We start from the raw sequence: 14,529 nt of genomic DNA on the forward strand, positions 1-14,529 counted from the left end.
CTATTATTTATATATATATATATATATATATATATTATTCAAACATAGAACAAATTTCAAAAGAACTTTTTTTGTAAATTAACGAATAAAAAAAATAATTCGAAGTTTCTTTAATAGTGTTTACGCCAAAATTTGCTGCTAAAAGGTATTTTTTCATAAAAGGTACTTTTCGATAAAAGGTAATTTATTAAGAAGTACTTTCTGATAAAATAAAATAATGGATTATTGCTTAAACTACGTTGATAATTTCTAAGGTGTTATTCTTTTTAGATAATAAGATCCGAGATCAATAATCGAAAAAGCTAACAAATGAAATTACTTATCTTTATCTATTTAAAAAGGGTAAAATCTCGAATTGGGAACACCAGAACCTACTGAGTTAACACGATCGTCACCAACCATATTAAAAGAAATTCAATAATCCGAGGAAAGATTAATAATCTAACAAGGAATAGAATCACTAATGTTTATATTTTTGAAAAATGTATCAAAATGGGAATATTAGCTCCAACTGAATAATTATAAGCATTACCAATCATGTTAAATAACAAGCATTTAGATTAATAATCCATGGTTGTTATTTTGAAAACATGAATTATTAATCTGCGTGGATTATTAATCTCTAGTTATAGACTCGGATATTGATAAAAATTATTTTTTACAGGTAGAGTTTGCTACTTATTCTTGCTATACTCGATCCATTGTTGTCGTGGATGATGTTAGGATCGTGGATGGGAGATGTTCAGGTAAAAAAGTACATTTTTTATATTCTAATAAAACTGAAATTTTAGTTTGGATGACGGTTTTTATTTAAAATATCGCATACATATACAACGGAAAGATCCTATTTCCTGTCATAGTGCTACTGCCACTTATCACTGCTATAGAAGCATGGCTATTTCTTCGAACAGATGTTAGTTTTTTTCAAACAATCATTTATAAAACCCAGTGTTAGAACATTCTTAGAGACATATTCGAAAAAAAATTGAGATTTCACGAGTAAAGGTTTTATTTTAACTTTATTGAACTAAACAACAGGGATTCATTTTTCTCAACAGTTTATGACCCTAAGTGACAATCTTTGGAGTAGAAGAGATTTTTGGAGTAGAAGAATGTTACAAGTCCATTTGTCAGCAAAAATCCTATAACTGTTCTCAAAAACCTGTTCTTTTATAGCATAATAGAACTGATAGTAGGATCTTTAAGTCACAAAAACTCAACTAATTGTTAAAGGATTAGTATTTTTTTTTAAAATAGGAAACTTGCTTCAATTATTCCCTTTATTACAATAGGAATAAAGGAACGCTAATCTTTATTTTACCCTTTACTTAAAAGAGCAACGTTTTGACTTTAAAGCACCAATTTGCTAAAATGTCACTTGAAACTTTCTTTCACTTTGCTTTTTAAAAGTAAACGACATTAGGAAGGCAAATTTTTATGAATCAATTGTTATTTTGTTAATGGTTATAAATTCCACTTGAATAGTTCTTTCTTTCAAATAAATAAAGTGGTCGCGACCGGGAAAAATTAAAAACTTTTTTTTTAAAAATGTTGAATAAAATAAATTTAACTAGATTTATCAAGATACAAGTAAATTTATCTAGAAAATAAACTGTGCAACTTAATTCCTAAAATAAAATTGAAATTAAAATTTGCAAAATTTTTATTACCCTCATGAAATAATTTTAAAAATTTTTCCCAATAATCCACACTCTGAATATCTTATGGGTTATCTTTCCAAAAAATTAGGATTCTTTTATCTTGATTGAAACCACCGTTAGAAGGTATTTTGATTTGACTTTATTATCTGATAAGTGTGATTTTGAGGGCATAGTGCTTGATATTCAATTTCTGCATGTGCAAGGAAAATGTAATTTATTCTTTCTGGTTTTTGTTTCCGAAAGATAACACTAATTTTGAAAATTTAATAACTTATTGTTACTAACTGAAAGCTGATTCCAAATTTTAAAAAGGGGATATCGATACTTTGATTCATTTACAACAAGTCTTGAGAATGGACTACAATTTTTAAACATGACTACTTTTTGGTAATGGAGTTCCTTTAATCGAGTCTTTATCATGAAAACTCGCAGTTTTTTTTCCTAAAAAAAGCTGATTTTAAGCTGGAGTTGTTTGAATCGCTCCAAGAAGAAAAATGTCCTTTTATTTTCATGAAAAAATTCGCTAATGGTTTGTTTAATCTCATTTAGATATGAAGCCTATTACAAGTCCATCTACCACTACTACTTTTGAATATACAACAAGTACTCCTGATCCCTCTACCAGTACTTTGTCTAGGACAGAAAGTACTCCGGATCTCTTTACCAGTACTTTGTCTACAACAGAAAGTACTCTGAATCTCTTTGCCAGTACTTTGTCTACGACAGAAAGTACTCCGGATCTCTTTACCAGTACTGTGTCTACGAAAGAAAGTACTTCAACTATTGGTTCAATTGACGAAGAGAAAACTGGAAAGACTATGTTCACCAGAGAAGATCAAAATACAAAGCCTTCTTTCACGACTAAAGGAACTTCTCTTGAAGAACTAACTACTAGCAGTAAGTTATTCGTGTAATAGCACATCTATTTTGGTTACTTATTTCTTGAGCTTATTCAGTTTTAAAGTTTTGTAGACGCTGCTCAAATTCTATTAAACTGGTTTTTGCAACAGCTAGTTATGCAGTAAAAAGCAAATGTTTGAAAAATAAAGGTATGCAATTAGACGTTAACTGGCGGTCGCATTATAAATTATAATCCTAGCTTAAGCTTATTGAAAAATGTTGCTGGGACATAGTTTTAGATACAGTAAAACCTTCAAGAAAGACCACCCTTCTGTAGCGATCATTCATCATCGTTACGTAATGTATTCAGTATTTATGACAAGTTTTAGAAGGCACGGAATATTTCCATAAGAATTTGTGTTGAAGACAACATTTAAACCTTTAGTCGACACCATTAAAACCTCTCTCGCTCCCCCCAAAAGTTTACTTATTTGGAATAGTTCGAAGATTCCTAATTGAATTTCACACCTAAGAAAATGACACTGATTGAAGTTAAAGTAGTTTTCGAAAAATCGTGTTCCTTCGATAAAATTTTTAAGCGAATGGAGGTAACCTCTAACAACGACCAACCTCCATTAACGACCATTTTACTGAGGAACAGAGAGTGGTAGCTCCCGAAAGGCTTCATTGTATAATTAACTTCTAACTGCTCATTATAACTACCTACATGATTAATATATTTTGTTTAATATTATGATTAATATATTTAGATTAATATATTTTCGAAACACTAATGTCTTTGTATCAATGAAATAATTTAATCCTTAATTTTTTTAATTTTTTTTCTAAGAACTCAAGAGATTTTGACAGTTTTGAACGGGCAGTTTGACAGTTTTTTTTTCTATCATTTCAAAGCGGGCTTGAAAAAACCGCCCCACTTAATTTTTTCACAATAATATAAACCACTAGGATTTTAAGCTATTTTTTTCTGAAAAACAATGTGGTTTGGTCACCGCATCATCCTCAGTAATCCGGAGGCACGAAGGACTCAGACCTCTCACAAGACGGGTATGTGGTCCTGCGCACCGAGTGCCCAATCCTACCGACCCACTAAGCTCGTCTGTATGAGCTTGCTGCAAGGGAAAGGGTTAGATCATGGCATACAGATTAATTAAAAACAGATAATAATTAAATTAAGAATTTTAAATGAAATAATTGAAAAAAAAATAACTAATGTTTATTCTATAATTAATTAAAAATAATAAATAACTGGAGAAGTAAATTTAATGATTAGGTAAAGAATGATAATTGAATGAGATAAATAAATTATTAAAGATTAATCTACAATTGAAAAAAAAATGTCAACCAAATAGAGAATATGATACTTAAGCATATTAAATCTGATTCGGTAGAAATCCGATTCATGAGTATTCTTTCAAAAAACTGTTCAATAACTTAATAATTGCAAAATTAGAATAACCACAAATTTCTTTGATGGGTAGTTTGCTATCACTTGAATACTTTTGGTAAAATTTTAGGACTCTAGGGACATACACACTCCCTGGCCAAATTATTAGACGCACTATAGGATCGATATAAAATCTTAATTAGCAGGCCATATTATAAAACTTTATTGTTGTTACGCCTCTGAAACCGGTTTGCACTTGCTTACGTTCGTGTATCAATTGGTTATATTAGACGATATATAATTTAAATTTGACGATATATTATATAAATATAGAATATTTATTATATCAGGTATCAAACTAGTATATTATAATGTTTAGACCAAATTATTAGATTTACTGTAGTGTTCTAAAAATGACATGTTTTGCACGAGTTTATATGCAATATTTTTATATTTTACATGTAATAGGCTTTTATTCAGGAGATTTTTTATATGCTTCCTATTTGTATTTATTTTTAACATATTTTTTTGCAATGTTAACCAACTGATACACGAGCGTTAATAACTGCAAACCGGTTTCAGCCGCGAAGAAGCAATAATGCTGTATAATATTAATCGATAATTAAGTTTTTACATAGATTCTAAAAATTTGACCTTTGTCTAATAATTTGACCAGGGACTGTAAATACTTTTGCTACAGTTCTCTTGGATTGTTTGCTGGTTGCTTAAAAAGTGAATGGGGTATTACATAAAAAACAGAGATGTAACATTCCAGATAACATTTCAATTTTTTTTTTTCCGTTGCTCTTTTTTGTTTATTTGGGAAGAGAAAGAAATGTCGTGTTGAGCAAATGACGGTTACAGGATTCAACAGGTTTCATAGTGAAAATGTGATAATTTTTCCTACCAAATGTGCAATTGACGCTCAATTGCCAGCGGCAGCGGAAAAAAAAACTGTGTTTCAAAGTACTATAGTCAAACTAAAATCGTGCGGAAACGTGCTAAATTAAGGAAAAGTTACATTTTTATTAAAATTTAATGAAATATATCTTATTTTCTATCATTTAGAAGAGAGTAAAAGTCCATCGATATCCACATTTCAATTAACAAGCACTTCAAAGCAAGTTACCAGTAACAAGATTTCAACTCAAAGTACTTCAGCAATTAGTACGAGTGACAAAGAAAACATTGGAACATCGATCATCATCAAAGATGATAAAAAGGAAAAACCCACGACAATGGCTTTGATTATTGAACCAACAAATAAAAGTAAGCAATTTAATGACATCGAACAAATAATTACAATATACTCGTTCTTATTAAGTACTAGCCGCTAAAGGCGGCCAGCTGTCCGCCACGCTAACGGTTTTCACAAATAAAGCTTTTTAAAACATAGCAGGAAATCTGAAAATTAGTGGACAATTAAAGTGTTCCTGTCCTGCAATTTTGTCTTCATATCCAGTTCTGTTGCAGATGTGTTATAGCTCTTGAGGATGTTTGAAGATGTAACTTTGGTATGGTAACATAAGGCCTATGGTAACCTAAGGCCTATGGTAATCTAACCTATAATATAAATATCAGGTGGAGACTTGATTTTTTTAAATTTTTTTTTAAAAAGGCCTCAGAAATTGTAAAAGCATAATACAAAAGTTGCTTTCGAAATCATCATTAGGTGAAAACCTCTTCTAATCTTTGACGTTTCTCTGATACTTCTTGGGCTCTAGAATTGCTTGTCGAAATTCGGTCATGTTCCATCCTTCTTCGACGTTCCACAGATGTTTCTTGGGCCCTTCTTCTTCTTTGAGAATCTCTTAATATCCTTTTCTTTGACAAAATACAAANTTCGTGCCTGGGCGAGGCTTCTGGGGCGATATATTGTGATTACAGACAGACACACAGCCGCTTTTATTATTATGTATAGATTATAAAAATTTTTTTATAATAATCACAAAATTTAGTATTGTAAGGTAATTTTTTTTTACATTTATCTAAAGAATGTTATTTTATATAACAAATTTAAGCAAATTCGGTTAAATAGTTCCTGAGAAATTGAATTTTAAAAGTACCTATTTTTCTAAAAAAAAAAATTCTATTTCTCTGGAACTCTGTTTGACCGATTTCGATCAAATTTTGTATTTTGTGATGTAAAATTACATTCTTTAAAATGATGAAAAAAATTGTATACCTTATAATTCAAAATCTTCTTGACTGTTATTAAATTAAATTATTAAAAATAATAAAATATTTTTAAATTTTATATTTTTCGTAGAATTACCTTTCTGTAAATACATTTAATAATTGTTTGTAGTTTTTTAAAAATTTGTTTAAAGAATTTCGGAGGTATGATGAAATACGCAAAAAGTAAAATTAAGATTAAGATGACGAAACTTTGGACCACTCTCTTGACCAAACTATTGGGGGCCGTTCAAAAAGTACTTACACAAAAATGGAGAATTTTTAACCCCCTCCCTTCCCTTCGTACATTACCGTACATAAACTCTTACTATCCCCTCCTTAGAGTACGTAAATTTTATTAGTCTACCCTCTTTCATAAAAAATTAAAATAATTATGTTTTAAATAAAATTAAATATTTATTTAAAATAATTTATTCATTTAAATTATTTAAACAATAACACTCAACTTTATCTTTGAATCAGTAAATAAAACAATCTTATCTGATCAACAGAATAGTAATTTCCTACAATCAATACAATTTATCTACAGTCAGTGTTAAAAAAATACAAGAACAAACATATGTATTATACATAGGTAGGAAAAAGTCAAATTTAAATTTGGTGTATGCTTATAATGTACGTACTTTGTTTAATACCTCCCCCCCTCCCCATCGCACAAAACCGTACAAAATAGCAAATCCCTTCCCCCTCCCCTTCGGGATGTACGTACTTTTTGAACGGCGCCTTGGGACTATATTTCATAGATTGCGGTTATCCCCTATATTTGTGGGGTGAGAAATTCGAATCCGTCGAGAAAAGATATATTCAGAGAAAGCACGCTTTTGGATCTGAATTCGTACATTAAAATATCGCCTGCACTAATTAATTAAATTATTTGAGGTCACCCCCTTTAACCATTAAAATTTAGTCTTAGAATGTGAAGATCCAATCATTAGATTAACATTTATTCAGGATAGTCAGCTTCTTTTTACTTTATGCACTGTACCTGTTGTCTTAATGTGCAAGCCTCAGAACTCTTACAGGGTAATTTTCTCCCTAATTTTACCTAAGATTCTAAATAAAACTTTGTTAAAAATCTACGTGCAAATACTCAAGTTTAAAAAATTAAATAATGTTTCATTAAATAATACAATAAATAAACGTCTAATTGATCGGATTCTAAATTTGTTGAACCAGGAGTCGAAAGTCGTTAAATAAATACACTAAATTCAATAATATTCAAAATATTCAATGGTAACATATAGCTAATTTTTTCCTACTTCACATTTTATTACATTTTGTCATTGGATATAGTGTCACCATTTTGGTAAACTTATATAATTCATATAAGCTGTTTTTTTATAAAACCTAAATATTGTTTTACACCTATAATAGCCTTCCTAACATATATACTTAAAAGTTTTTATATGGATATTTCACCATTTTTTTAAAATTTTCTAGAGACGTGCTTGGTATGAATTTATTTGGTTTTGACCGTATTTTGTATTACTTAATAGTAAGCTCACCTGCTTAAACTATAAGACTGGTAGCGAAATTTCTAAAAAAATATTCGGCTACCCACTTATTTACCTTTCTTCTCTAAAAAAAACATTCTTTTCCGAAATTCTCTACGAAGAATTTATGTTCTTAGAGAATTAAATTTAAAAAGTACAGTAGTGAGTTTCTAAAGATCGATACAGAAATCCTACAATTAATCTTTTTATAGTTTCAAGAGAACGATAAGTTATCTTAGTTATAATCTATGCAGAACAATGACAGTGCTGCACTATAAAAAGAAAAACATTCTTTTCCGAAATTCCCTGCGAAGAATTTATGTTCTTAGAAAATTAAATTTAAAAAATATAGCAGTGAGTTTCTAAAGATCGATACAGAAATCCTACAATTATTCTTTTTATAGTTTCAAAATAACGCCTAGTTATCTTAGTTATAATCTATGCAGAACTATGGCAGTGCAGCACTATAAAAAGAAAAACATTCTTTTCCGAAATTCTCAACGAAGAATTTATGTTCTTAGAAAATTAAATTTAAAAAGTACAGCAGTGAGTTTCTAAAGATCGATGCAGAAATCCTACAATTATTCTTTTTATAGTTTCAAAAGAACGCCAAGTTATCTTAGCTATAATCTATGCAGAACAATGGCAGTGCAACACTATAAAAAGAAAAACATTCTTTCCCGAAATTCCCAGCGAAGAATTTATGTTCTTAGAAAATTAAATTTAAAAAATATAGCAGTAAGTTTCTAAAGATCGATACAGAAATCCTACAATTAATCTTTTTATAGTTTCAAAATAACGCCAAGTTATCTTGGTTATAATCCATGCAGAACAATGGCAGTGCAGCAGAATACAGGATAAAAATGTTGATATATAGATAATAATAAATGTTGATATGTTCTTAATTCGTAGCTATGTAGCTGAGGAAAATATACAGAGTCATAATTTAAGTGTGTTACATTTGACGTAATGCAATGATCTTAAACTATACAATCTTGCTGTGAAGAATTATCTGGACTTTAGAACAGACAAACAATTTAAATTTTTTAAAAGTTATTAAACTTTCTCTTTAAAAATCGAAAATTTGGTGATACTTTTCATCCTTGATGGAAATTATCAAAATTACTGCCGTATTATCAGTTTTTGCAAATTATTATGAGCCTATGTAATGCTGAACTTAAGTACGTTTTTATATCTTTAAAAATTAGACTATAAACGCTTTTTATTTCCACAAAACTATGACTTTTCTCCATATTGACATTTTGTGCCATTTTTAAAATAAGCGTAGACAGCGAAGGTTTTAGATAGGCTAAACTTGGCCTAACAGTCATGACTAACAGTTGTAAGCTCGCAACAGTTATAAAAACAGTATGTTATTCGCAAAAAACAACTTTAAGAAAAGTGATCAGTTTTAGTTGTTTACTGGCTTACTTGTTTACTGGTTTAGTTTTCAACTGGCTTACTTTTTATTGTTGCGGTGTGATAAGAGACCACTCTTGCACTCTTACAAAACCGTGCGGTTGATTTCAGATAGAGGAGGAGCAGGAGAGTCTACAAGAGGAAATTTTAGCAACTAATCCTAATAGTTGTTAAAAAAAAATTTCAATGCTTCCGTGAAGAACTTTTGAAAAAAAAAATGATTAACTTTATAGGTTATCGGAGAAAATATTTGAAGGGAACGGAAGAAATTGACTTATTATTATTGATGATAAAAATGCTTGCATGAATCGTGGTAAATTTTGATAATCACGAGCAATAGCATCATGCTGAATAATCAGAGATCAAATTCCATACTTCCTTTTAATAATGTCAAATGTCTAATAAAGAATATCTTCAGGGATTCTTTCATCGAAGAACAAAAAAAAAAGAAACGCAATTTAGCTAAACCTTCGCTTAAACAGATTCTTAATGTACCTCAGTGACCATAGATGAAATCTGTCACCATGTTTCTACTGATATATGGACACTATATTCTGAATAAATATCTATGTCGCGGTAATTGATCCGTTTTATACCTTGTGTAAACTCCGCGAAGATGGCCTTGTCTCTATTGTTTAGATAGCAATCTAGGAGAGCAATCTGGGAACACTACTGGACTCTTTGCTCTCATTTATAGATCTATTGTTATATTTTTGATATTCCTTTGTCTTTAATGTGCCATTCGAAATTAAAAACAAATTATCTAACTGTTCTGTTTTTTTATTTTTTTACAGATCAGACGCTGGTCTTTATTTTTGTTTTCTTTCTGGGAGCTACTTTTCTCATAGTTCTTGCTGGAGTCGCCTTGTCTGCAATAACGTATAAAAGGTATAGATCATAATATATATGTTATTTATATTTAAGAAATTGATGGCCAACCCACACCATGTTACTGTTCGACATGGCAGTTTTAGCAATTACCGTCATTCGGGGCTACTTTGTGCAGGATTTCGCAGTTTTTGAACTTTGACATGTAAAAAAACTATGTTAATTCAAACTTTAGTAAAATTTNCATGGCAGTTTTAGCAATTAACACTTAAGAATTTCTAGAAAAATGCTAAATTTTGAAAAAAAATTGAAAAAATTTGAAATAATAATTTTTTTTATTAAAACTTCGCTAAAATAAGTAAAAATCGTTCTCTTACTCATATTATTGATCTCTAGCACGTTATTAAACTGAAAAGCCGTTATAAAATAATTTTCTTCAGCTGTACTAGTTTTATACCAACAAGCAATTTTCATAATTTGCATGATTTTGCTCACATATACAGTTGTAGATTTAAATCAACATGTGTTTGCGAAAAAATGTTGTCCATTTTGAAAACAATAACATCAAAATATCGTTAAACTGGGGTGCTCCAAAGCTATACCCTCTAAATATTGTGCGAAATGATTTTTCAGATGTGGCTGAAATCCTGAAAATTCATTACATTTATTTTAAGCCCTTAACTTGTGCGCTCGAGTTAATTTGAGCAGGCTGAACAGGCCAAACTGTGCACACTCGAGATAATTCGAGCGGCGTTCCATTTTATACAGCTATAATTTTTCACACTTGAATATAATCAAAAATCGAAAATAACAATGCGATAGCTAAGGAAAAAAATCGCTTTAATGATACTTATCATTTACATAGGATTGTACACTATAACACTTATTTATTCAAGAATAAAATATACAGAGTTGCCAACTTGCACCAGACACCAAATATATATATTAAAGTGGTAGTTTATCAAATGCGATTTTTGGTTCCATAAATTCAATTCAGTTGATTTTTATCCATCGCGCGTAAATAATTCCAAAGCATTTGCAGAACGTCATTTTGCTCCAGCCCTCTTATTCTGAAGCTTTTAAAATGTAAGGAAACAGGAAACCTATAAATTATTTTATAGAAAGTGCAGAAATCGACTGCCCAGCAGTTTAAAAAAATTTTTAATTTGAGAATTTTGATTTGACAGGTGAAGGGAATCAGCCTTTTGTTTAAGTTCTTTGAATAGTTCCATAAGAAGATTTGATTTTCAATATATATATATATATATATATATATATATGTACAACAAGATAAGTAAATACAAAAAAACACGAAAAAATGTAAGCAAAACAATAGGTTTCATTTATTGCGCATACGCTGCAAGTAAGCAGAACTCATTATATAAGTTCAAAATGAAGATAAACAAAAGGAAAATTACAGACATATGAAAAAAAGGGTGGAAAAGAAAAATAATAATTAAAAAAATAACAAACAACAGGAGGAGAAAAAAGGATAAAAGATTTTTTAAAAATGCGGAAGATAAAAGATATAATCTTTTCATCAGCCCACACGATTATATCGGACAAAAAGAGTGCTTTCTGACATTGTATCAATTTTGCCAAAGCAAAATATATTAATACAATAGTGTGAGGAGCACTCAAAAAAATTTTTTTTACATAAATTACACCAAGTAAAATAGAAAACAAAAAGTAAAAATAGCACGTAAAAACAGAAAATGATATAAAATAAAAAGAAAAAACAGAATAAAACAAAATCTATAAAGCGAGTAGTGAGTTCAAATGCTCTTACATGAGCGGGAAATTTTTCAAGAATGATTTTAAAAATATTTTCATAACAAGATTGCCAGATTGCAAAATATGAAAACAAAAGCGCAAATTGAGCGTTTATTTTATATTTTTTTTTAAATAAATACTTATTTTCTAAAATTATTTATGGTCAATTTCTTCAAATTATCCAGCATAATATTACCTTGCGCACATCCATTTCGGGCCCAACCTTGGTAACTAACAAATTAAGCGCACTTCAGCAATGCCGTAAGAACGGGACTTTGAAACAAAACTCCTCTAGTTTGCTCAATTTGCTCTTTTGCTTTCATGTTTTGCAATCTAGCAATCTTGTTGCGAAAATATTTTTAAATCGTTCTTGAAAAATTTCCCGTTCATGTAAGTACATTTGAATTCGCTACTCGCTTTATAGATTTTGTTTTATTCTGTTTTTTCTTTTTTCTTCTTTTATTTTCTGTCTTTACGTGTTATTTTTACTTATTGTGTTCTGTTTTATTTGTTGTAATTTTTGTAAAAAAATTTTGAGTGCTCCTCACATTATTGTATTAATATATTTTGATTCGGCTGTATTGATACAATATCAGAAAGAACTCTTTTTTGCTGATATAATCGTGTGGGCTGATGAAAAGATTATATCTTTTATTTTACGGATTTCTTAAACAAATTTTATCCTTTTCTTTTCCCCAGTTGTTTGTTATTCTTTTATATTTTATTCTTATTTTTCTTCTCCCCCTTTTTTTTCATATGTCTGTAATTTTACCATGTCTATCTTTTATATATACACCTTTTTAACAAATAACTCCTCTCTTGTTAAATGGTGGTCACAAATGTTTTGAGATTTTGTCACCTTATATATAGCTTTAATACCTTACTAATTAATACCAATTTGCACTTTTCGGTTTTTCAGTTTGAGGAAGAGTGTCCTGATTGCAATGAAGTGAGAGCATCTTCATTTAATGCATCTGAACATCACGTAGAATTAATAAACATCCTTATACTGTATGAAAACTTTATGTTGTTTTAAATATAACAGTCTGTGTAGATTAATAAATTTTGATGATAACAACTATGAAAGATAATAAAGAATTTAATGCAATACTAAAATATTTTTTTAGTTCATATAAAATAATACATGGCAAAAAGTATATTTTTTTCCCTTTTTAACAATTTATTTTTGACAAATTAATTTTTAATATATATATTTATATGTTTATACATTNATGCATATTTTTATCAAAATATTGCAAAAGAAAGATACATTTCTTTTATTTTATAAGTATTTTTCAAGAAAACAATTTGAGCACAAATGTGAAGAATTCACTTGTCAGCCATGTGATTACTTTAGAATGCTGCCAGATTCAAAAAACTTAAAATTATCAAAAATTAAACAGTAATATGTAGACTTTGGCTTTTTTTGAACATATTTTTAAAATTAAAGTATGCAATTCATTAAAAAAAATTTTCACTTAGAAGTTGACAATTTCATGGAATTGCCCATATATGTTTATATCTATATTGAAACTAATAAGTAAATAAAATAAGTAAAAACACAAAAACAACATTAAAAGAAGAATCATTATTAATCAATAAAATACTCTTAAAATTTAAAAAAAAAACTAAAATGTTGGAAAACAAAATAAGGGAAATATATAATTTCGTCATCAGCTCACGCAATTATACCGGCAATAAAAAGTGCCTTCTAAATTGTATTAATACAGACTAAACTCAACATATCTACGAAATAGTATACTATTGTAGTGATCATTCGATTGTAATTATCTTTTTTTTTTATCAATAGTATGCTATTGATTAATAGTTCTCTTTCGCTATATTTATACATTATTAGATAGTACTCTCTTTGCGGATATAATCGTGTAAGCTAAGGACGAGATTCGATCTTTTCCGTAGTTATTCCGTTTTTTTAGGTGTTTCTTATACTTTTAAAAACATTTTATTGATTAATAATTTTCCTTCTTCTCTTTAAAATATTTTTTTTCCTTGTATTATTTTTAATATAGTTTTAGTGTTACAGTTGTAGATGAATATAAAGGTGATTAACTATTATAATATACTGAGCTAGAAGCGAACTTGTCTTAGTTTGATAAATAAATACAACTCATTGGTCCTATCTACGGGATCATAATATTTAAAGTGGTAGTAAATTTCTTGTTTATACATTTTACTGTTTATTTAATGAATTTAATTTAAAATGATTTAGTCCACCACTACATACAAACAACTTGAATGATTTGCATAAGTTTTATTAATTGTGAAATGCAGTGTGTAAATGCGGGCAAAATTAAACAAATTATATTTTCCTTCAATTGTTGTTTGGTTATCCCGTTAATTATGTAGGGAAGCTAGTACTTGCGGTTTGGCAGCTATGTAAACCCTAAAAAGAAATTATTACGTAAGCACTGTTTGTTTAAAAGAATCTTATGTATTTCCTAAATATATTTTCATTACAACGGAATGTGTTAAACTTCATTCCAAACTCCACAAAAATCAACATAATTCCCTAATGTTGATTTTAGATGAAAACTAATTTAAATTATAAAAGCAAAATATTTAAAAATATTTTATGAGATTTTATTTCTAAAATACACTTTTTTTTCCATTAAAAATTTCTGAACAAGCTCAACATTAAAAAATAAAATTGCGTACACGAGCAATCAAAGATTGATTAAAAAACCTCATCCAAAATAAAAATAACGAGAGTTCACGAAAGAAAAACTCAATAGTTGTGAAAAGGAGGAAACAAAATGCGTTAGAACTATAAAAAAAAATAGCTTAAAAATTGTCAGATTATAGTACGTTTCAAAATTCTTTGAATAACTGATTAATGCTTAATTATCATTGTTTGTAGAATCGTTTCCAACGAGATAAGAAATTAACGATC

At 28.9% G+C, this 14,529-nt stretch overlaps 1 protein-coding gene across 1 annotated transcript in view; it reads left to right on the forward strand.

Moving 5' to 3' along the window:
- The window catches only part of LOC107453190 (uncharacterized), a 17,272-nt gene extending 4,559 nt beyond the window's left edge, over positions 1–12,713 (forward strand). Inside the window, exons 3-7 of the mRNA XM_043056670.2 lie at positions 665–746; positions 2,211–2,558; positions 4,978–5,178; positions 9,812–9,905; positions 12,538–12,713. Coding sequence (XP_042912604.1) covers positions 665–746; positions 2,211–2,558; positions 4,978–5,178; positions 9,812–9,905; positions 12,538–12,571 — 759 coding nt within the window. The 3' untranslated portion in view covers positions 12,572–12,713. The remainder of the gene's footprint in view (positions 1–664; positions 747–2,210; positions 2,559–4,977; positions 5,179–9,811; positions 9,906–12,537) is intronic.
- Positions 12,714–14,529: the final 1,816 nt, after the last annotated feature.

This window comes from Parasteatoda tepidariorum, chromosome 9 (genome assembly GCF_043381705.1).
Source record: "Parasteatoda tepidariorum isolate YZ-2023 chromosome 9, CAS_Ptep_4.0, whole genome shotgun sequence".
NCBI classification, from domain to species: domain Eukaryota; kingdom Metazoa; phylum Arthropoda; class Arachnida; order Araneae; family Theridiidae; genus Parasteatoda; species Parasteatoda tepidariorum.